The following is a 24,788-nucleotide window of genomic DNA, read 5'->3' on the forward strand; positions in this document are numbered from 1 at the left end:
TTTGCTATTTTACTGATACTGAGAAAACATTTCAAGTTGAAACCCCATAAAATACTAAAATTTCCCAACAGTGTTCATCCATAAAAGTGTTTCGGGGCAACAGGCTACTTGAGTTCTAGTAAGCCTTCCAAATGGGACTAAAACTAAACCTCACAAGTATTTTAGAGAAACAATTTTTACAAACATGGGTATTCTGTCTACCTGCTTTAGATATGAATGCCCTATACAAGACCATAACAACACCACCCCCTTTCACGACTGTAAGGAGACATATATATGGTATCCACAGGGTTTATGCTGCACATTCATGCATGACCTGGTATTGCCGAAATAGTCTTTATTTCTGAACATTCCAAAACAGCAGTGTACACAGTAACAAATATTAAGTTATATACCATAAGAAAAGCATCCATTAGTGCAAATGGGTTTTGTAAAAGGTCTATCAAAAGGATTTATTTGCTTTAAAATGCATTCATTTCCAGAAGCATTGTTAATAAAACATTACAGTTTCATCCTCTGTAACAAAGTATTGAAAATCAATTGTGGTACAGTAGCAAACATTGCAGGTATTAAGTGCAATGAGCTTGTGACGCCATTATGAATATGAAACCCATGGAGGAAAATAAATTAATGATGAAAAAGACACCATTTAACTTGCTGCCTGGCTATCTCCTTGCAATGCTTCAGATTACATTGTGCTCATTCAACGTAAAATTATGTCTCTCAGATTTCATGGTGGATTTTTGCTGATATATCCCTAGAGCTAAAAAAATAGTACCTTACCACAAAAATATTTTTATGGCACAAAATTTAAGTTGTTCCACAGTGGTTCACAGAGGTGTAAAAAGAAAGAGGCACAAAAAATAAAATTCCTGTAAACTATAAAAAAGTAAATTTCAAAGCATACATTATAGAACATAGTAGTAAATATGTAATGTGTTAAAATACAGAACATGTAATGCGAAGATGTTTAAAACAGACGAGTAAATTGAACAAGTTACTTAAAAGCAAACAAACTCATATGATAAAGAAAGCATTATTGATACATCTCAAATCTCTCAAAAAGTGTTCAGGTACATAGCAGTTCTACAAAAACTTCCTAGATCTAAGTGTCACAATACTGCAAGCGTGGATTTGGGAGTGCTGCAGTATCGCAGGCAAACATTTAAGTGCAATCATTAGTCTCTGGTGATCGGTCCATTGAAAACAATGCAGTAAGTAGGTTAAAGAATCTCCCGACATCCACTGCTACCCAGCCAGCTAGGTAACACAACCCTCATTTCCACTTCTTTCCCCTTCTTCAAGGTACGTCCAACTGCGTCAGTAGCAACCATCTCTCCAGTTTCCGTCTCTCAGAGTGCTGAGTGAAGACAGCGGCTTTGGAGGCTGAAGGAAACTGTCAGGGTAAGAAAACGGGAAACTGTTAGTAACCCCGAGTCGCATCACTTGCTTCCCTCTGCTCGCCCACCTATGCTCCTCCACTCCGGGAATGACCACCTTTGGGCCCTTTTCCAGGTGTACCTCATGCTTCACACTTCGGAGCTTCGCAACACCGCCCTCTGCTGGACACCCACTGTCAGCACAGGACCAGCATTTGTACATGCACAAGTGGGTTTGCAGCGTGAGTGAAAGGTGATCAGTATCCTTAGATGTATAAAGGATATTTTTAAATCAGAAAGATAAACTCCTCAATATAAATATGGCCAAAAAACAAATGTTACTTCAATGAATATTAATAGCAAATTAATACGAAGAAATTTTCAACCTTACAAATAATGAAAGATTTGCCTATCACATTGGCAAAACATTTAAAAAGAATAATTCCTAATGTTTGCCTACAGTTGGAAAAACAGATACTCTCAATACTCTCAAATAGTCTTGCAGTGACAACCTTCCCAAGAGTTGAGTTTGGAGACATATATCCAAGGATAAATAGATGGTCCTATCTACCCATCTATGTCCCATTCAGCCATAAACACACCTCAGCACTGCATTTACTAGGGGGGATAAGCCAAAATGTACTGAACAAACATGCACCAAAATTATTTCTATCTGAGTAGTAGTAGTATATAGATCAGCCTTTATTTTCTGTTTTTCAATAGTTTGTGATCTGAGAGCACCTATTACTTCTAATCAGAAAATAAAAAGCAAAACTATTTATACATACCAATGCATAAGGAAAGAAAAATTACTTGTTCCCACATCCCTTTCAAACTTTTACTACGGTTCCCCTCCTCTCACTATCCTTGTCTCTTGTAAGAGTTTCTACATTTACTGCCTCCATGGTCTCATCTTTCAAGCTCTCTTGAACCTTTCATACAATTTTTTAACCATAAATACTCCAGGATATCCAGGTTCAAGAAAGGTACCTCATGACCATGAACTCATCTAACATGTGTCTTAAAAGTAACCTAGAATTTTTTGGGGAAAAAAAATGCTACCTGGACTATAGCAAACTTACCAACATAAGCTAACAAATCCCATCTAAATATCACTAACATGCTTTTAAACCACGAGTGTGAAGGGAAGGTGAGTGTGTGCATGTGCATAGTTTTGCTCATTTTGATAAAATTATTGATTCAAAAAATACTTGCAATACTGTGTTGGGCATAGCTCTTAGCATTAGGGACACATAGCAGTGAACCAAAGATCAACTACCCTCCCCTCTTCAGGAAGCTTGCGTTGAGGAGAGTCAGCCCATAAATTAGTCAGCAGAATGTATAATCCAACAGATGGTGACAAATGCTACGGGGAGAAATGAGAGGGGAAAGGAGGGGTTACAACTCTCGCAGGAGCTGCAATTTTGGACAGAGACGTCATCTGAGCGAAGCCCTGAAGGAGGGGAAAGCAGGTGATGCAAATAACTTGGCGGAAGGAAAATGCAAGAGCTCTGGGGATGGAGCTTATTAGGTAAATTAAAGCAAAAGCAAACAGGGCATCAGGAATGAGGGGAGATGACATCAGAGAGAAAGGGACCTGAGCACGCGGAGTCACCGCCACCCCATCACTTTCCAGAGGAAGGACAAGTCAGGCCTGATTCAAAGGAACAGGCAAGATGGTGCCGGGAGCAGTTTCTAGTCACAAATTGCAAATGAAGTTATGTAGACCAAGAAACAAAGATTCTTACCTTCTAACAGGTTGTGCAATTTTGCTTCGAGGCAGGTTACTTCCATTTATTGCCAATGAAGGTCTCGGAAGTGCACTGCGGCCCATTATCCCAGAAGCTGTAGCTTTGTTTGGTGTGGGGATTCCAGTGTTGGAATATAACGGTAAGCCATTGGATAAAGGCATGTTACTGCTGCCTTGGACGGTTGGACTCACATAGGCTGTAGCTTTAAGAGGCTGTCGGACAGACACTGGGAAATGTCCCACGCTGTGGATTCTATGTTGAAGCTGTCCTGGTGACGGAACTAGAAGAGAAAATGACATGGAAAGAAGAGATCGTCTACCACCATCCAACTCAGGAAATGTGCATTATATTCAAAAAAGCTTATACTGTCTCAAAGTTATATAAATACAGAGGGTGCCAAAAAAAATGAACACACATTTTAAGAAAGGAAAAAAATGTATTAAAATTGTAATATTCAATATATACCGATAACAAAAGATGAATACCAGCTATGTTTGACTTCTGCAGTTACAAAAGGTGCTCAAAGTGGTTACCATCAGCGTCGAGATACTTCTGATTATGGCGAACTACTGCTTGAGCAACGTTGACCAAAGTGTTAACGTCTCTTAAAATGTATATACACTTTTTTGGCACCCCTGGTATACATAAGATGAAATACAAGTCCCAGACAGCATTTAGTACTGAAAATTCTAATTCTTCTATTCTGTCTATCGACAACATTTTTGAGTGCCTAATTGTATTATTACATTCTAAGAACAACCTCCTTTTCTTTAACAAATTTGAGTTTTCACAGGATACTTTCTTCCTTGCTTGCTTAGAAGACATTAGAATTTCTTGATGGTTGCTTTGGGGATTATTTCATGAAAATAGAGCAAGGGACAATTTAGCTGTAATTACAGAAAAGAAGACAGAAGTGATATTGGTAGATACAAACAGCTTATTACAAATGTATTTCTTAGGTAAATGCCATGATAAAAACTATTTATCTCATAGGGTTGGTGGGATGATTAAATGAGTTAATCTACATGAAGCCTTGCAGTGGCGCCTGGCACGTCGCTACCACTCAACCTCTTATTACCCTGATAATGACAGCAAAATCCACAAAATGAAGGGACACAAATCTAAAAAAGATATTTGTGATTCAATTTTTCCCTTGGAGAAAAGGACTAAAAATTTTAAAAATTTCTTCCAAACAGTTCAGTTTCTTAATGTAAAATGGTACACACTGTTGGGCCAGTACATTGAGAAGTTTTTAAGGGTTCTTACCCAGAGAGGTCCCTTCATTTTACAGATTTTGCTGTCATTATCAAGGTAATAAGAAGTTGAGTGGTTACTATGTGCACAAAGCTCTGCCTGTTTGCTAACTACTCCAGCCTTCGCTGCCTAATATCTACCATTCAGTTAAACAGGAACATACTGTTTTCAAAATCAATTTAGCTGATTTTGAACTTACTTAAGCATAGGATATATAACAATAAAAATAGAAATAAATAAATTGAAATAAAAACAGAAGGGGAGAAAAACAGGAAATGTCTATAGTTTTATTTAATATCACTTGAAAATATTTCCTTAAAAACTAGTTTTGCTCAAGTACATAGTAGGTGAAATCTGTACTAAGGAATGCTGATGTGTGTGTATAGTAGAGAAACAATTCAATGAAAAATAAGGTCTCTGTGAGACTCTGCTATAGTTCTGTTCCCATCAAGTTTCTGGGACACAGTGATCTTGTGTTGGCTGACAAACCATCTCTAAGTTCCTTTCCAACCAATTCTACAGTTTCTGCTCATGCTGAACCACCCATTCCCACCCAAAGTAAAAATACAAACACCGAATTGAACGGTCACTGCCCTGCTCAATGCTGGAGAAAATGTATAGAGAATGAGGAGCAGATCATGTGTAAGCTGAAATGGAGTAGATAAATAACTACTTCAGACACATGAAAATATAACTTCATTTTTTTGAGGAATAAACCTATGGACTGGTAAAAAAAAAAAAAAAAACACCAAAGTAACAGGTAGAGAGAATAAGTGTGCTCTCTTTAGAGTAAGGGTATCAAATAGATAGTCAGAAAGAGGCAGATCTACAAAGAAAACAGATTATTTTGTATGATGAGTGGACAAATTACCGTTTAGTGCTTCTACTGCTACCCTTGGATATAACAGATTACATGTAATTTACTAATTATTAATTGGTAGCATAGGCACTGGTAAAAATACTACTCAATTGTAATGATGAATTATTAAAAAGAAAGTCACAAGACAAGGAGAAAAGTTTCCAGTAGTGTTCTCAAGGAAGAAAAAAAAAAGAAGAAATGGAATAGTAAGATATTTTCCTATTGGTGTTACAGCTAATTAAAAGATACAAAAAATAAAAACTGTACTTACTACAAGACTGTACTCTTGAAATTCCATTCCCAGCGCCATGCAAGCTTGAGTCAAAACTCTGACTATTTCGCACGGTGACTGGAGAACTTACGCCGCTGCTAACAGTAGTTGTACTTGGCATCCGAGCTAGATTAGGCATGCTTCTTCGGAGCTTGTCTAGAAGAGAAAAAAACTGTATTAAGTTAAAAATCACCAATTTTATGCCAATTAAAACACTAGCTTTCAAAAGTAAAAACAAATTGTAAAATCATATTTTGCTCAACAAATAAAAATTATCATGTCATTATAAACTATAACAAGCTAACAGAATTAACATCCTATATAGGGAAACACTTAATATCTCCAGAAAGGTTCCATCAAATAGACTGTTGAAAGCAAGCATGAGTTCTATGAAAAGACGTAGGAGATTGGCTACTCATTTAGCTATTTGTTCTTATACAATAAGTGGATAAAATGTATTAAAGTGAGGTTGAAAATAATCTTACACCCATTTAGTTTTTTAAAAAGACACCAGAAATTTACATGTTAATAAAAACGAACAAAAAAAACCTAGGAGTCAAAACCAACACTAACTGAATCTTTTGCTAGCATATCAAAACGGAAGAAATTATTAAAATTATAACTTGAGATGTTTTGAGATAGTCACTGATCACATCAACATGACCACATTAACTGCTGAAACGTTCTGTCATAAGTATGCCACCAAATCTTTGGAGACTTGAAAAAGAGTGCTTCCATTTCTTTCTCCTTGCTAAGTACGTTTTCTGCCGCTAAGGGGCAGCAGAGAGTCACGCACAGATTTTTATTTTATTTTAATTTATTTTATTGAGAGGTGAAATCAGCCGCAAGACTGCAACTGTACAAGTTAGTTTTCTCTTTATTAAGAGACCTCCTCCAACCCAAAGAAAAAATAAAGTATCAGGTCACAAGCTCTGAACACACAGGATAGATTTGAACACTAAGCCAAAACCCATTCAAGTACAAAACCAGATTCATTTCTTCCTGCCCTTCACACACAGCTCCTGCATTATTTAGATCTGTTGATTGTAGGCCTGCCCACCAAACCACCTAATCCAGAAATCTGCAGTATCTCCTAAGATTCACCTCCCTTCTACGCCCTTGACTCCGAGTCCTCATAATTTTGCCTCATAAATATTTAATGAATCTTCCACTAACACCTAGTTCAGACCTCATTATTTATCCCACACACTTTCACAAAATCTACTTAATTGGTTTGTCTCCAAGCACTTGTTCCTCCAATCCATCTTCCATACAGCCAGTTCCACTGTTCTCAGAGGACAAGCACACATGCAGTCACCTTCTAAGAAGCCTCCACTTACTCTCCCTCGCCTTCATCAGAAAGCCCCCGCTCCTGGGCATGGCCTAGCGAGACACTTCAAGGTGTTAGCTCTCCACTCACACTTCCCCAGCCCAATCTGCTAGCCCTGCCTCAGCCCACTCTCCAGCCGCAGTGGACCAATGAGGTTCCCAAATACCCCACACTCCCCTGTACCTGTGAGCACGCTGGTCCCTCCACGTGGACACCCTTCCCCACCTGTGGAGTGAATGAATGAGAAAGAGAACAAATATTGATTGCGTATATACTACATGACAGGTGCGCTAAAGATGTTGGGGACGCCAGTGTATTAGATACAATCCTCGACTGTCAGTGAGTTTATAGCTCAGGCCAGTGTTTCTCAATCTATGTTTCCATTATCGATCCTAAGGTGGAAAACTAAAATTTAACATTAAGTTTAGTTTCTCCAAAATGAGAGAAATTATTAAAGAATAACATTTTGAAAGATCGGGTTGAACTTTGGAGAATCACAAACCATTGTAATATCTCATGTAATTCACACACCTCCAACTCTATTAGATATTTTTACCCTTATTAATATATACCCTGAAATGCTAATCAGGACACTGATTGTGGTCATTTTCTCTCAAGCTAAATCAGAAAACAAATGATATACGTGAGCAGTAATCCAAAATGTGTTCAAGAGCAAAACTAAACCTTCTTTCTCCCATTTCATGCACTGCTCCTTCTATACTGCTTATTCAAAGAAGCTCCGTGTAAGAAATTGTAAAGAGCGCAATGATAAAAGACCAGAAAAAGAGTATTACATCCACCTAACTAATTTTTACTAATTCTTGAAGAATTAGCACAACCATCCCCTTAGAGAAGGTTTTCTGTATACCACCTAGCTGAGGTATCTACCACTTACACAGTTTCCTTACTCTGTGTGCATATTTCTAGAGTAATAATACTCAAATACTGCCAATGACTATTATTAGGTTGGTGCAAAGATAATTGCAGTTTTTGCCATTATTTGTAATTACTTTTGGACCGACCTAATAGGTTTCTTGACCATTTTCCTAATTACCTCCTTGAGATCTATTTTTACCAACTCTATGTCTCATATTCCTAAATTCCTAATCAAGTTCCTATGCTCCAACAGCGGGCACTGAATACATTCAGCAAATATTACGTGTGTGCTGGCAGAGGGCGTACGGTAGGAGTGAGAGGTAAGTGAGGAGGGATCAAGTGGTACAGCCTACAGCTAGGCCTCCTGAACATCAACAGCTGGCATGAAAAAGTGGGCCTCTATCAATGCAGAATGAGACTAAATCACTTTGAATCTGTTTAAGCAGCAGGGAGGCACAGGGAAATAACTATGTTATTATTTAGAAAATGAAATGAGTTTCTATGTTTTTAAAAAATTTCCCAACTATTTACTACAAAAGTTTTCATATATGTAGAAGTGCTACAGTACCATAAACATCTGTATGTTTCCCACCTGGATATACTAGTTTTCCATTTTGCCATATTTAATTCATCTCCATCTGTATACATTCTTTGCTGTTGTTAAGCAACATAAAAGTTCCAGACCTCTTGACACTTTAAGTGCCCGCTCCCTCAAGTTTCATATGAGGCTATCACTTTCATTAAGCACATAGAATACATTGTCTTCCTGATATTACAACCTTTAATAAATTAATTGCTATGACACTCTTTACACTATTTTCTTTTAAATTTGAAGCCTGAAGGTACTCAGGTACTTTGAAATCTTAGGTATCTCCTAAGAATAAGAAAATTCTGTAGAATCACAATACTATCATGACATGTAAACAAACAATAGCTTTTAATAATCCATATACAAAATTTTCCAGACATTTCAAGAATGTCTTTCATAATCTTTTCCCCCTAAACCACAATCCAATCAAAGGTTCACACATTCAACTTGGTTGTTATGTCTCTAACCTGTTCATCAAGGTATATTCATCTTTAAAACCTATCTTGACTCATATTTAAGCATCAGGTCAGTTTCACAAAGCTTTAAATCTGAAATACCGGTATGCCCTTAAAAATAAAGGCTTCCAAGTGTAAATATTGGGTTGTCGGAAAAGTTATGATGTATTTTTTCTCTGTTTTTCATTGCAAAAATGCGTCATGACTTTTCCGACAACCCAATACTTAGAACGCTTCTCCTCTGGTTGCTATGCTGTGATCTCCACGTTGTGTCACAGAACACTTTGAAATGAGGCCCCCTTTCCTGTCTAACAATCTGGGGTATTTTAATGGCCACATATACTTTAAATAATGTTCTATTTCTGTCTTCACAAGAAATCGGCAGTCTATCCTCAAGGACTGAGATGCAGCAGGGAACTGGAGGAAGACACCAAGGAAAGATTTCAAAGGAGTTTCCTCATGTGAAAGCACCAGCAAGACTCACCACTCTGGAACAACAACCAAAGAAACTTAGGGAATAAAGGAGACGCTCGGTTTACTACCCAACAGTTAGCTCCAGCCTCTCCCAGTCAATACAGGGCCCAGGGCAATCCTCGGGCTAACCTGATTATATCATGCCACCAATCACCCCTGCCACGGCCTAGGAGTTACAGTTAGTAAGGAGTCTGCAAGATTTAGTCATTTTTCATACCTGGCAAATTACTCCAAATATGCCTCTTTCAACTCTATGATCCCTAGAAATAGTCTAAGAACTTTTAAGAGCTGTCTCTTTTGAACCTAGGCAGTGTAGCAGCTATGGAAGCCGTAAATATAAATAACGCATTTCTGGTTTATTTTTAATTATTTTAAAATGCATCAACGATTTAACCATTATTTCCTCCTATCTATATTATTTTGGTAATTTAGAAAAATATCTGATAGATTAGCTTTAATAGTTACCATTCTAATTTCACGGTGTTGTTCAAATAATATTCCGTGATAACAAATGAAGGCGGCAGGGGAGAGACAACATTTATTCACTTTCTTGAGCATTTTACTCCTGGTAATGTCACAGTGATCATCTCTTTTTATCCTTAGGTTGGGAGAAATTATACCTAAGTTTTCTCAGGTGATTTTGTTCACAATTGGCAGCCAAAATCAGTGCTGAGAGCCACGAGGAACCTGTGACAGCTCTGTGGTAGGACAGGACTGGAACTCTGGGTCTACTGGACTGCAGAGCCTGTGCTCTCCACTAGGTGGATCATCCGAAGTCTAATTCAGAAAATTGCTATTGTATTCCATTTTCCTTTGTGGGAGACCAGACTGTTCAGGAACAATATAACTACCACAGCCGGACACTAAGCTGTGATAGTCTCCACTCTCCTAATAGGAATCATCACAGCACAGGCTCAGGGAAATCCAATCCTTTTCATGCGGGTGTTTAAGGTAAGTTAAAACCACTTTTCTAAGGCAAGACAAGGATCCCACTGACAACACTAACCGAGATGCGGAGCGAGCAACTGTTTGACAGCTAGGATATGAAGCTCTAAGACACCTGACAAAACAACCTTTAGAGAACACTCTCGGCGCCCTCTCGCTGAATTGACTTGTAAAATAAGGAAGGCTAAGACTTTCATGGAGCTCATGGGCTACACTGTCTTCCAGATACTGTGAGCTTTAATAAAATAGTCACTATGACATTCTTTCGCTGCCATGGTTTTCTTTTAAATTTGAAATCAGAGTACAAAATGAGAGAAATTATGACTAAGATTTTCAATATTTTCAAATGACCTCTCAATTAGCATGAATGATACAAGTACAGAGGAAGGTAAAAACTAAAAACATGGCGAACAGATGATCACAAATATAAGTTGTATCTGGCCTTGCAATGTTATAAAATGACCTGCTTGGGCACTTCTGTCCCCAGCTCTGAGAAATGGTGCTACAAAATTAAAAGCTATACCTCCATAAATATGGTTAGTTTCTCCACATTACATGGATTTGTGTGTGACTGGTCATTAGCATAAAAACATACCAGGCTTAGAATAGTACATAATTGTTCTCCCAAAAGTTTGTTTGAAGTCAAGGAGTATCACTCTTGGGAGTAGAGAAAGAAAAAAAATGATGAAGATGGAGATAGAATACAAACAAACAAAAAAACACACACGCACACAAAAGAGAACGACACATTCCAACCCATGTTGACACTCGGGCAGATCGACTTCCCATTAACATGCCGAATATCAGCCTCTATTTTCCTACTGCTACACAGATCTTAATTCTAGATGTCAGGAATCAGAGGGAAAGACACATCCCAACTTTCCCTAAACCTGGATGTGACAGCAGCGTCCTCTCCGAGCGTCATCGTCCATCACGCTGTGCTAGTCACAGGCAGTAAGAGGCTGACGGTTGTGGGAGAGGTGAGGAAGGCTGCAGCCCAGTGCCTTGAGCTCAGTGGAACGCCTATAAATTCCTCAGCTTGCACACCCCTGCCCATCCCACAGCAGAACTAGCGACAACACAAAGATGCTCCCCACTTATAACTCATTCTGTGCCAGGAAACCACATCACGGTGGTTTTCTTGAAGCTATAAGTCTATAAATCTAAGACATGTTTTGAGAGGTTGGTCAATTACAGATTTAAATTCAGGCCAAATGGATAAAGTCTTGAGGGTGTACTTCATAAATCTGGGAACGTTTGCCAGTTCTTTACATTGACCTGAAAAGCATTTCTTGAGTACACACGAAAGACGAAACAAAGCACATCAGACACAAAAAGAGCATCATAAACTACCTCCATTGGTCCTATTTGGTTGCTGATCTGGAGTTTGGGCTTGAGGAGAATAATACTGTGGCTGCTGGTAAGTATTTGAAGGGAAATACTGGGAGCTGGGGCTCCTCCTACACTCCCGAATGCTGGAGAAAGTCTGTGAGTGGGGAATTCCTCTTTGGAAAGGTGAACATCTTGGAAGACGGGGCTGAGGTGGTGGCAAATGATCAAAATCTTCCTCATCCTCCAGGCTGAATCGATCAAATTCTTGATCGCTACATGTCCCTTTTTTTCCTGAATTCAGTGACACACTGGAACTGTGTCTTGACACAGATGCTGAAGTGGAAGCATAATCTTGCCTGAGACCTATAAAATAACAAGAAATAGTATTGTGAGACATTTCAATCCAGCAAAATTATGTCCCAACTCATCAACTATTACAGGAAAATTTGTGCCACATGATTCAAATGGAGACCCATAATCTCGTTCTTAGTTTATTAAATCCCTAGAAAACAGATACATTTATCTACCAAACAGATGTCTAATATTACTGTTCTGTTTTGCAAAAAAGTTGCCCCCACTGCAGTGAAGATTAAACATAGGACTGCTACAATTTCCCAGTCAATTTTTTGTCAATTTCCCCAAATGATCCTTCCTGAACTCTGGAGAGATACTAGGAAGGCTACTTAGGAAAAACTATTCATCGTCATTAAAAACACTTTGCTATGAGTCAGACAATTAAAATAATCAAATCTCTGTAGAAGTAGGAACTCCTCCTGCTCCCCACCACAATGCTCACAGTCAAAGCAATGTTCGAAACCTGCAGTGCAAGTATTTTCTAACAAGGTCAACTCTCGTTTGTTCTTTGTGTTACTACTATTATCTTTTTAAAAACATACTGACATTCCAATACTGCAATAGTTTCAGGTCATCCTAAATGACAACCATCTGAAAATAGTCAAACTGGAAGTTTCTAGTTATTCATCTCATTGTTAATACCACAATTTTTTTAAAGTAGTCTATCCCTGACCACTTGACCTCTGAAAACTGACATCCAATCTTCTAGCCATAGAGACTTAGAGTTACTATTAGTTTACTGTTCCTAAATAATGATGTAAAATAATCACTTTTCCCCTCAAAATGTATCTTACTAAATTCCGCATAAGCATTATCATGTTTCTCATAGTAGCCTTGACTAATTCTGAAAGCGGGAAATCGTTATGTTCGAATGATACTTGGCTGTTTCTACTTATGTTGGCCTGAAAAGACAACTCCACAACAAGCCAAGCCCAGTTCTGTGAGCTACACTTTGTGTCTTTTGATGTCATTAAAATCCTTGAAGTAGTTCACACTCCCAGATTGTTTGTTTTAACTTTATTGCAGAACCAGGAATAAATTGTCCCCATTTCCAATGATCTTCTCTTCCGTAATTATTTATCCTGAGAAGTAAATTTTTATTACGATCAGGATAGACTCACATGCAGTGCTAAGAAATGCAGAGATCCCTAGTGCCCTCTGCCCAGCTTGCCCTACCGCTAACATTTTGCAAAATTATAGAATTCTATGATAACCAGTATATTGGCAGTGATGCAAACCCATCTTATTTAGATTTTCCCGGTTTTACTCATATATGAATATGTTAGTATCAAGTTTTATACAATTGTATCCCGGGTAGGATCAAATGTCTACCACCAGTGTCAAAATACTGAACAGTTCCAAAAACTCACAAAAAAATACAGAAATGCCTTGTGTTGCCCTTTTATAACCACACCCACCTCCCTCCTGGGATCCCACACCCTGTCTCCAACCTGTAGAAACCACTAATCTGCCCTCCATCTCTAAAATTCTGTCATTCCAAAATGTTATATAAATGGAATTACACTCTTGGGATCATTTTTTTTTTTAAGCTGAGCTATCCTGCCACCTGTTGGCAGCTCAGTGGCAGCTCAGCTTGGGCGGGACTCGAACCGCTGTTGCTCAGAGCTCGCACTCTTGAGCAAGCTCTTAACCAACTGAGCGACTCGGCCAGCCCTGGGGTCATCTTTCTTATGCTGAGCATAATTCTGTTCCTTTCTACTGCTGGGTAGTGCTCCTGGATACAGAAGTACCACTCTTTGATTAACCACCTACTGAGGGACATCCGAGTTCATTACAGTTTGGGGCTATTACAAATAAAGCTGCTCTGATCATTCCTGTACAAGTTTTTGTGTAAAAAAATTTCCATTAAGCTGGGATAAATGCCCAAGGGTGAAGCTTGCTGGGCCTTATGGAAACTGCATGTTTGGTTTTTAGGAAACGGACCGTTCCCACAGTGGCTATACCAGCAATGCCTTTCTACCCATGTATTTTGATCAGTGTATGTCCTAATGCCTTACGATGCTCATGAAAAGAGGAGAAGCATTTAACTGCTGCACCTACGAAGTCTGATAGTATGAGAGGAAGAATCTAATTGTTCACACATTACCTGGGAAGAAGAAATACCTGAAAACTCCCCACACCCTTGTACTTCAAGTAGAAGCCTCTAGTTCAAAAGTTTTATAGTATAAAAAGAACATACTTTCTTCTTGCAGACGAGCCATGATCTGCACATCAGTGAGGTCCTGTAACTTGTATCCCATGGAGATTGAGTCATCTTCTAATTCCGAAGTACTCAGCTCACTGTCTATAGATGACTGGGGACTGAGAGGGGAGCCCCTGGAGGTGTAACCTAAAAAACAAATGCTTATTATTTAGTCCAAACAACTGATATCTATTCATGCTTTATACTTCATTTGTTTTGTTTTTTTCAAATTCAATTTCCACAATTAAAAACTAAATCATTCTCTGCTATACACTAAAAAAAAAAAAACCTGTGAAGACCATGGATCTCATGTTTTGTTTTTTATCACAAAAAGGAAAAAAAAATAATGTCAAAATCTGAATCCCATTCGATAACCATATATCTAAAGGCACTGTATAAGAATACATGTTCACTTTCAATTAATCAGATATGCTGGTCTCTGGTGGTCATTATTATATATTTGAAAATTACACTTTAATTTGGTCCATTTTTAAAAATAGTGCTATAAATGAATATCACATATAAAAGGCACACATACATACACAGAAGCATATATAAACCCTTCATAACTGAGAGTAGAATAGTCACAGGAGACTTGTAGTAACTCATGAACGTGCAAAGGCAATGGCTTGAAATAAGAGAACCAAGGAAGCAAGGGCCCAAAGGGAGAAAACGGTAGGAATGGAATCGCACCAGTGCTGAGACAAATAAGGAAATGGTGGGACTTGCACCTCATAAAGATCTACTATGACTATTTTTTTTCTATGTAGCCTTGACTGTAGGAAAAGCTACCAGGAACAAGATATATAATAGGCTTATATTCTTGATTCATAATAAAAATTACTTGAATCGTGTTTGCCATTAAATTTTAAAAAGTACATTAGGCATTTGGAAACATAACGATATATGTAGATTTTTGCTAATGAGGGAAGACTGCCTACTACACACATTTAAGAGCAGCAGATTAATGGTGTTACAGTACAATCAATGCTGGCCCTTTTTGTACCCAAAGTAAGTATGCAGCACAAATTCTCCATTATGATAAGATGTCCCTCAAGTTTTTCAATGCAAGATGAATATTTAAGCTGTGTTTAGTAACTGAATGACAAAGCAAGCAGCTAGTCAAGAAGTTGAAATATTACCTGTTCTTTCAGGTGTTAGTATTGCTTTATTTGAGGTTTTAGAGAAGCTGGGTGTATTAATGCCATTGCTATAAGGGCTGAGTCTTGCAACAGGACTATAGGGAAAAGCCAGTGAGACATTTGAAGAGAAGAGACTCCGCCATCGGCTAGCTGTCACAGAAGCAGAAAATAAACAGCAGTGGTTAGCTATACGAAAGCAGATGTTGATTTGCCAGAGGGAGAAAGGGAAGTGGTTAAAAAAAATGAAAAGACAAAGCAACTTTTCATAAGAATATCTTAACTGACTTCCATTTATCTAAGAGAAAATGAGCAAAGTAAAAAAGGCAATTTGTGAGTTACGGTCCTATTTATAACTCCATTAAGAAAAAGCCAATCAGTCTGCCTTGATTAAAGCCAGTATTCCTGAATAACAATGAATGTTTGTTTTAAATTTCTACATTAGAAATGTTCTTTATTTTCTATTTCTGCACAAAGATTTAATTTAAGTATTATGTAATAATATAAAGCTAGAGTCAAAAGAAAAACTCAAAGCAACTTACAATCTTTAAAAGCTATGGGAAATGTTCTTAATATTAATACTATACACAAACTTGTATTTTTCCCTAAGGTTAATTTTCAACCCATTTAATATCAGAAAATGTTGATCAAAAGTTTTTATGGAAACTTGCTCTTAAATTATGGAACTAATTTTAAATGACTTGCATTTGTGAATGGCCTTGAGTCCTAAACCAGATTTATGGAAAAAGGAAACAAAATCACAGAAGGGCACACACACCAAAATTTAATGCCAGCTATTTTTATTGGCAGCTATGCAGACTAACTGATGATCTGTAGGATATTTTTTTTATAGAAAATAGTTTCCAAATTTCCAAATAATATATTGAACGTATATTATTTGTATAACATTTGAAGGTGGAATTATACATATTCTTACTTTAATACTATAAAATAAGGAACAAAAAAGAATTTTACCTGCAATGGGCAGATGATTTAATGTAAGAATCTAATTCTTACATTATCTCACCTGGCCTATTTATTGTATTTCCCTCCTTCAAAATTACGAACCCCTTGCTATTTCTAAGTTCTTGGGATCATGAAAAAGACCCCAAACTGTAAAAACTTAAGTCACACCAAACATCACTTACTCTCCCTTCAAGGGATACAAATAATTGTGCTAGTCAAAATCTGCTTTCCTCAAAAGCAATCATTTAGACACGTACTAAGGAGAATGAAGAGAATACATTAAAACTATAAATTAGGTTCAACTTCACTTAAAAATAAATACATTTATATTTGCTGGAAATTTTACAAAACCTGAAGAAACGTGCATAAAAAGGACTGCTTTAAAATGCATTCCCCAAATCACTTTAATGAGCAATGCTAATGAGCAGTCAAACAGATGAAACGTGTTTAAAAATGGGCAGTGGGTGGAGAGAAAGAAACTATGGGATGTGGGTAGTCAAGAAAATAATCAGCTCTAAATCGGGATTCTTAAAACCCTTGCAAAATATCGCCAAGGTTATTTAAAAAGAGCAAAATGTTTCCTTTTACTTCAGCAAGAATTCTTGAGATTTAAGTACCATCCCATTCCAAATGCATTTTCCTTATGTAGGTGAAAGGACCAGACAAGGAACCGTCTACATGCACGATGATTACGCTTTCAGAATTCTCAAGTTCCATGAAGGGGACACTGCCGCCCTGGTTCCTGACTGACACCAGTCATATCACTCATCCCATACGCATCTGTGGCTAAGCACTCTTCTCAGTCTCAGCCAGAGCAGGGACTTGCAGAGCTGGCACTCCCAGCCCCTTAACTTCTAGATACGTACACCTGATCCCCATATACACTGAAACACAGGGTTAATGGGCAACACACACTAGGAAGCTGTTCTCACATCTTCAATCTCCATTACTTGAAGTTTCTCATTAAAAATTCTATATTAAAAAAAGATCAGTAGTTCTTTGTGACTGCTAACTCGCTTAACAGATGATGTTATTTTATACCAGTGTGATCGCTCGCCAGGCAAATTACAGTAACTGCGTGATCTCACTCACAGATGCAGGCGACAACGCATCCCAAGTAAACAGCATTCATTTCTCTGCACAGTAACTACAGTGCCCCAGCCTCCCAGCACAATGGCACAGTGATTGTGGCTATGACAGCAAGATCCCAACTAGGCCCACAATTAGCATCTATGGCGAGAAAGAATGCTCTGCATTGTCCTCTGGCATGGCGGCTGTTAAGAAGACGGAAGAGGGTTATTGTGGGCAGGCTGACAAAACAGAGATGCTGTGCTGGCGCCCAAGGTCACGGTGGAGGAGGAGAGGGGAAAGGAGCAGAAGCCATCATATCCTACTTATTCTTCACGATGTGGCTGAAGGAATGTAACAGGAAGCATTTTTATAGAGAATAAAACAAACAAAAGGACCTTTTCATAGGGCCATTTTAAGTTTTTCAATCAATCAATGAATTTTGTTTTCCATACAAGGATGTTAAATTACTTGAGGCTCAGTGATGATCAAAATGACCCTAAGAAAGGAGGAAGACAGCTTTGCTAAAGGAGAAAATGAGGGATAAACTTCTGAACAACAGTTACATTTTCCTCTACTCCTACTCCAAAGCTCTAGGGGCTTCTCAAACTTGGGAGGCAGCCTGGACCCTGTATTTTTTCATTTAATTGCAACCCCTAGAATAGCAGAGAGTTGGGCCCAAACAGAATGATGCACTGATTAAACCTCATATCATACTTGGCAAGGTTTTCTTTCCCAAAGGCCTTGAGTTACACTGCCTCCAGGACACCGTTTCCTGCATGCTCTCTGCAGTTCTACTGCGACTTCCTTGGGAAGACACTCGCCACATCTCACCAGATTACTGTAGCCTCTTCCTTGAACTTCCAGCCACCAGCACAACCCTCAGCAAGCCTGCTCTGAACATCACTACCCAAGTTTTAGTCATATATTTTAACTGTTACTTTCTTCCATTAAATTACCATATGGCTTTTCGTCCAATACAAGATCTAGGTACTGCAGATCATCTCATTAGCACGCTTATCACTGCCACATATGCCATGTCCACCTCTGCAGTGTTTCCAAAACTGCCTTAAGAATATACTCTACTGGTTCAACTTTCTACTTAGCCTCCCTGTCTAATGAGCACTTTCTATTAAGATAAATGTTATAAATTACTAAGTTGTGAACTGACCCCTTATCTTTCTGCAAAAAAAATAACTTGACAATGTCTAAAGGTCTATTAATTTATTTTCTGTACATCCTCTAAGTTGCCTGACAAAAAATAATGTATCTGTGCAGTTGTTTTTGTACATCGTTAAGCGAAGTATGACCCCGCCCCCAAAAATAGTTTGATAAATGCTCCAGTGATAATATCAAGTGATGAAAAACGACAGGACAAGGTGGCATGATAGGTTTAAGGAAGTATCTAAATTTCTTTAATTCTCCACTATGAAAATGGTTCTTCTGGCCACAAAAAAAATTCCCAGAAACAACGACATTCCTGCCATGCCTTGATCATATTTACCTAGACACACAGTAAATACAATAAATATTCAAATTTTTGTTGAATATATGTTCCTATGTATAATCAAAATCAAATTTAAGAAGGTAGTATGACAATTCACATAAAAGGAAAAAAATAACTGATCTAAGGAAAATCTTAATGATAATCCTCAAAAGGTCAGTACTGCATCAACTAAAAGAGTTCAAAGAAAAGCAACACTATAATATATTCGGGACACAACTGTTTTCACTCTTTCTTCTCCCTGTAGAGATAGCCAGTTCAGTATCTACCTAACACAATGTCTGGCACACAGTATGCAATCAATACATGCTGAATGTGGTCAAAATCTTGGTAACTTCACTAATATTTCCTTATTTCAAACCATTCTACCATTCCTACCTTGCCATCTACATGATTTTGTCCAATTTCTTAAACTTACTACAATTTAATATATCTGAAGACAAAGGATTAGTCAAGACATTTCAGCCCAGCTAGAGGCTCAATGAAGAAATACACTGACCTGTAGGAGCACTTCATTAATAATTCCTAGTAACTGCTAAGTTGTTGACCTTTATGTGTGTGAATCTGCTAGTTTCCAGCTAAACGATTTTATATGACTAATGACTGGGACCCGTGATTGGGGTGACTAGTTAAACAGGAGTTGAGCCCACCATCTAGGATGAGATAGTTCCTGCAACACTGGATGCACAGTTCAAGAGAAGGATTATACCAAGAACACCAGTTGGCGGTAAACCATGTAGGAAAGCAACAGGTTAAGCTGTTGTTCAGCATCTTAGCTGTAGAGGGCAGTGTCACTGGCCCTCAAATGTGGGATCCAAACCGGGGCCCTCTGGCATCCCAAGCCAGTTCTTAACCAACGCGCCACTCGGCCGGCCCTATCATTTAAATCTTGAAAACAAAAAACGCTGTGTACCGTTGAGCCAAAAAAAAGTGAAATGCTCCAGAATAATTCAAACCCAACATTTACAGACCACACACAGAGTCATTCCTTCATTCAATATTTACCAACAGATACAAAAAATAAAAATAAAAATTAACAAAAATTCAAGGCAGTTTCCAGTAGTTATCCCAATAGCTTTCACAGATCCAACAGCACATAGTTATTTCCCTGCTCCAGTCATTCTGGGAAATGCGCCTGCCTCCTACGCTCCCACCTGATTTTTTAAATTCCTTTTCTATTCACTTAAGTAGAAACCCGCGAAGGCGGCTATCAAGTACCAGATGCTAAAGACACTGAGATGTGTAAACTGAGGTTACTGCTCTCCCCTCCTTCCCACTCCAATTTCTAAAGACCAGGTAGTGCAGAAAACAGGCTAAGATATGAGTATGATGAGATATGCGAAGTGCAATAAAACATTTAAAAAAAACTACTGAAAAATTACAGTAAGTTGTAGCAAAAACATTCTCTAAGTTCTGAGGAAAAATGTTCTAGAAGCTAGGTGGGAGATAGCAGAGTGCAGAAAATTTCTATTTTTTCACTTTCCCTAATTCCTAGGCAGTTTCACCTGTCTTTTCAAAAAGATGGGCATTATTTTCATGTTTTATGTTATCGAAACAATTTCATAGATTTAACTCAGATGTTACCACCTCAGAGGCAAAGTACTGAACCTTGAACCTTCAACGTTTTGATCAGAACAGGTCAACAGTTCTCACTTTTTTATCTACAGGCTATCTCAGAGGAAAGAAATGTCCCAAATGCCATTTTTAAAAAATATGGTTTCTTCAAAACCACAGGCTCCTAAGGTCATATTTTTTTTTTTTAGCTGAGCCATCCTGCCACCTGTTGGCAGCTCAGTGGCAGCTCAGTTCGGGCCAGGACTCGAACCACTGTTGCTCAGAGCTCAAACTCTTGAGCTAGCTCTTAACCAATTGCACTCAGCTGACCCTTAGTATCTTTGACTCTTAAATAATAAGATTCTTTATCACAGAGTCCTAAAAGTAAGGTGAAAGGAAGCAAACTTTCCATCCTTTTGTTTTTATCCTTTCTTTATACAAGAGGGCAGACAGTCTTCAGTTCTAAGCCAAACACTTAGCAGCAGTTCTCAACCTGTGGGTTGCAAACCCTTTGGGGGTCAAACGACCCTTTCACAGGGGTCGCCTAAGACCATCGGAAAACAAGAAGATATTTACATTACGATTCATAACAGTAGCAAAATTACAGTTATAGAGTAGCAACAAAAATAATTTTATGGTTGGGGGTCACCGCAACATGAGAAACTGTATTAAGGGATCACAGCATTAGGAAGGTTGAGAACCGCTGACTTAGAGGAATTCAAATACTTGGTCCTTTACTAACACTAGTTACAGAGCAGTCTGAGATCAGTGGAGGGATGGGAGGCATCATCTCTTTTTAATCCTTTTTATTCTCCCTTATATATAGGCAGGAAGTTTTATCCAGACCACAGGATTTTGACCTAAGCCCACAAACCACCAGGGTAGGAAGACCTTCATTTTCACAACCATCCTCTCCAGTATAAACTTCGTAGGTGATCCCATTACATCTTTACATACTCAGAGCCTACAGAAATGCTCGGCACACAGGTGCACTCAGATGTTTGGACTAAGCTTAAACAAAGGAATTAAGAACCTTAGGCAAAGATAGTGTTTTATTGGCTCACTCTTAGACACTCTGCACAGACTAAGGTATAAGTTTTCTGGAGAGGCCACACGTTTATATTAAGTAAGCACTGCTGACTTGAATCAACCTGAGTAAGCCCCCTGGAATAGTAACATATGGTTTGCAGCTTATCTGATCCACTAGTTTTATTGGGTAAACTTGAGTAGCATTAATTTCTCCACAGCTCTTCATGACCTGATAAATAAGCATATGGGATCTAGGAAGTCCTACTACTACTTTGAAACAGATGTTCAGAGCGCTCTTCCCCAGCAATACACAAAGTAAAGAGGGTAAGTTAATCATAGCCCCCACATCTCTCAATCACCAAATTAGGGCTAGAAAAACCTACTGGATAATTTGAATCTTTTCCCACAGTTTTAATTCATGCAACCTATGATGACAAATGCAAGGATTTAAAATTAGTAACCAACACACACACACACACACACACACACACACACACACACACACCCACACCTATTACCCCAGAACATTGTAGATACTCAGTATTTCAACTTCCAGTCGTATTCAAAATGTGACAATTCACAAAAATATGACTTCATACTACCTTTAAGAAACAGCTAATAAAAGAATTCATTTATCCATTTAAGTAATGCCTACAGTTAGTCAAGAAAGTCACTTTCAACATTAGGATTAAGTTTTAAAAATACATTAGGTTTGAAAGTAACCAGGGGGCCATATACTTCCAATGATTGGCAGATAAATGCTTAATAAATATTTGTTGAATGAGAGTTACAAAATTTCACCATGAAGGAGTATTACTTAAATACCATTTATTCCATAGGGATCAGCGTTTTATAATTGTTCTTGATCTGAAATTACTAGGTCCAATGTTTCCTAAGTCTTAACAATTAAAGTAACCTTACTGGCTAAACTAACTAGTCATCATAATTAAAGCATTAAATCTTTTCTTTTTCTCAGATCAGGTGCCAAATGTTCTTCTCACTGCCACTACCGGATCCTTTGGTGGGTCATCTCTAACCAGGACAATGGTCTAAAAGTAAAGCTGGAAAACGAGGGCTGGGAAGGGAAATTCTCTGGGTTGTCCACTTGCTTCCACTTAATCACTGATCAAGTTGAAGGTAAGCTGCCAGTTTTAAGCACACAGAAACCAAACACAGTGTTAGCCAGGATCGGAGTGGTCTCTACAGCTTCACAAGTCATAGTCACTTTCTATCTGCAGTTAACAGGGGAGATTAAAAAAAGAAATCTAACTTTAGTAGTAATTACACTTCAAAGGCATGTTTAAAAATTCCCCTTTATAGAAGCTATTTTTCCCTCGGGCCTGACTGCTAAGAATTAAATCAAATTTAAGGACAGCGACAATAGCCACAGAATGTGACAAGGGGGCCCGTGTGCAAGTAATAACTTCACTTGAAAAGAACACAGGAAAAGAGTGACTTAAAAATTTGTCATCGATGTGATGTTGTCATGTAGATCCTCGACAGTTTAGACCACAGCCATAATGCAAACTGTGACAACAGCTAGAATTACTTCCAAGGTCTACACTGCTAGATTATCTCAGGTCTGAAAATAGTGGGTTTGCCCTGCCTGAAACTAAGGATGGACTAGATAACCAATTACCAATGAGTACACCTGCCCTTGACCACATACAGTGTGGTAGGGAATTCCAGCCCAGTAGGCTAACAGAAAGCACCAAAAGTTCCTGAAATAGAATGATAGAAATGGAATTTAACAGTCCTTCCTATTCAGTACTACCTGGGCTAAATACTGTTCTTCCAGGGCAGGTCGAATGGCGTGTTGGTTAAGAGCTGGCTTGGGACGCCAGAGAGCCCCGGTTCGGATCCCACATATGAGGGCCAGTGACACTGCCCTCTACAGCTAAGATGCTGAACAACGGCTCAACCTGGAGCTGGGCTGCCGTGAGTCACCGGCGACGGCGTGGGCTGCAGCCCCTGTGGCAGTGGGCTGCCATGGGCTACCATGTATAGCCAGCAGCCAGCGTGAGCAGCCAGCAGCCGCAGTGAGCGGCTGTCCAGAAGCCGGCGGACTGATGTGCCTCGCCCAGGAAGAGCGCAATGATGGTGCCAACATGGGCCAGTGAAGCAACGTCCTCCACAACTAGACTGAAGAACAAAACGACAGCAACTTGTCTGTTCCCCTTCCCCGATTACCCAGTGCTGTTCCCCTTCCCCCAATTCCCCAATAAAAATCTTAAAAAGAAAAAAAAAATACTGTTCTTCCAGTCAGGACACAATGTACGTGGCTTTTATGCCAATGGCAGAAAAGGCCTCTGACCCCACTAATCTTGAGAGGTGGTAGAAAGTAAACACATAAATTTAAGAGTTCTGACAAAAAAATACACCACCTTTTTTTCTTGCTGTAAAACTAACCACTTTCATGATTTTTATTACAATATCTGCACATAGAAGAACACTGAAATATACACATGAAAGTCTAAAACAGCCAGGCCCACTTTCAGTTTTGTTTTGGAACTGGGGGCAGTTGCGTAGTTAGTGTATAAGTGTAAGTTAAGTAGACAAACCAACACACCGCCTTGTTGGTAGCCAACTCCCCACAGGGAAAAGGCTAGCCGTGCAGTACACACACACCCTCTCTCACCTTCCACCTCCATCTCCAGATACGGCAGTTCTATTTTACATGGTCACGGATTACTGTGTTTTCATCCTATTCCATGGCTGTGCTGAAGATAGCTTTAAAGGATCAGTAGATGGTAAACCACCTAAATGGGGCTCTTCAGTGTTTTGATATAAGTGTCATTAACTGAGGAACTGAATATTGTGACAGGTAATTGTTTGGCACTAGACCCTGACCACTAGCTGAAGATTATCAGAAGCCTTCGACCTCAACTCATTTTCTCATTTCATCTTTCTTGGCTTCTCCTAGGCCATCTTGTTGGCTACTGTTTTCTAGATCTCATGGATCCTTTTCCTTGTACTTTTCCACCATTAAAGCAGGGTGCATAAAATAACATTTTCTAAGTCTTTGCAAAACCAAAAATCTCTTCCAGTTGTCTCCACAATTTATGATTGCCTGGGTACAAACTCATAGTTTGAAAACATTCCCTTCAAAACTTTAGAAACAATATTCATTTTTCACCTAGCATCAAATATTACTTATGAATCGTCTGAGGTCTGTTACCACTGTAGGTAACTATGTCTTCCTTTGAACAGTTTTAGAATTTTGTCTTTAACTTCAGAAATTCAGCAAGGATGTCTAGGTGTAGGTCATTTTTAAAATCTATCCTAGTTCATGCTAAGCTTGTCTTTCTTCAACTGAAAGAAATTTTCTTTTGTTATTTATTGATACTTTCTTCCTCTCAGCTATCTTTTCCTACTTCTAAAACTATTAAAGATTAGAGGTTCAGGGTCTGTCGTCCATGTCCCCTAACTTGTCTGTCCCTGTCTCTCTGTCTCTCT

The 24,788-nt window shown here is 38.6% G+C and overlaps 1 protein-coding gene across 4 annotated transcripts in view; it reads right to left on the minus strand.

Annotated features, from left to right (window-relative positions):
- Positions 1-320: 320 nt before the first annotated feature.
- The window catches only part of SLAIN1 (SLAIN family member 1), a 40,286-nt gene continuing 15,818 nt past the window's right edge, over positions 321-24,788 (minus strand). Inside the window, exons 3-9 of one of the 4 annotated variants that reach the window (XM_019654319.1) lie at positions 15,215-15,364; positions 14,070-14,219; positions 11,537-11,878; positions 7,028-7,069; positions 5,515-5,670; positions 3,128-3,410; positions 321-1,396 (exon numbers count right to left, since the gene is read on the minus strand). In XM_019654319.1, the coding sequence (XP_019509864.1) occupies positions 1,321-1,396; positions 3,128-3,410; positions 5,515-5,670; positions 7,028-7,069; positions 11,537-11,878; positions 14,070-14,219; positions 15,215-15,364 (1,199 nt within the window). In that variant the 3' untranslated portion in view covers positions 321-1,320. The remainder of the gene's footprint in view (positions 1,397-3,127; positions 3,411-5,514; positions 5,671-7,027; positions 7,070-11,536; positions 11,879-14,069; positions 14,220-15,214; positions 15,365-24,788) is intronic. The other 3 variants (XM_019654321.1, XM_019654320.1, XM_019654322.1) reach the window with 3 other exon arrangements.

This window comes from Hipposideros armiger, unplaced genomic scaffold (genome assembly GCF_001890085.2).
Source record: "Hipposideros armiger isolate ML-2016 unplaced genomic scaffold, ASM189008v1 scaffold_219, whole genome shotgun sequence".
Lineage (NCBI taxonomy): Eukaryota > Metazoa > Chordata > Mammalia > Chiroptera > Hipposideridae > Hipposideros > Hipposideros armiger.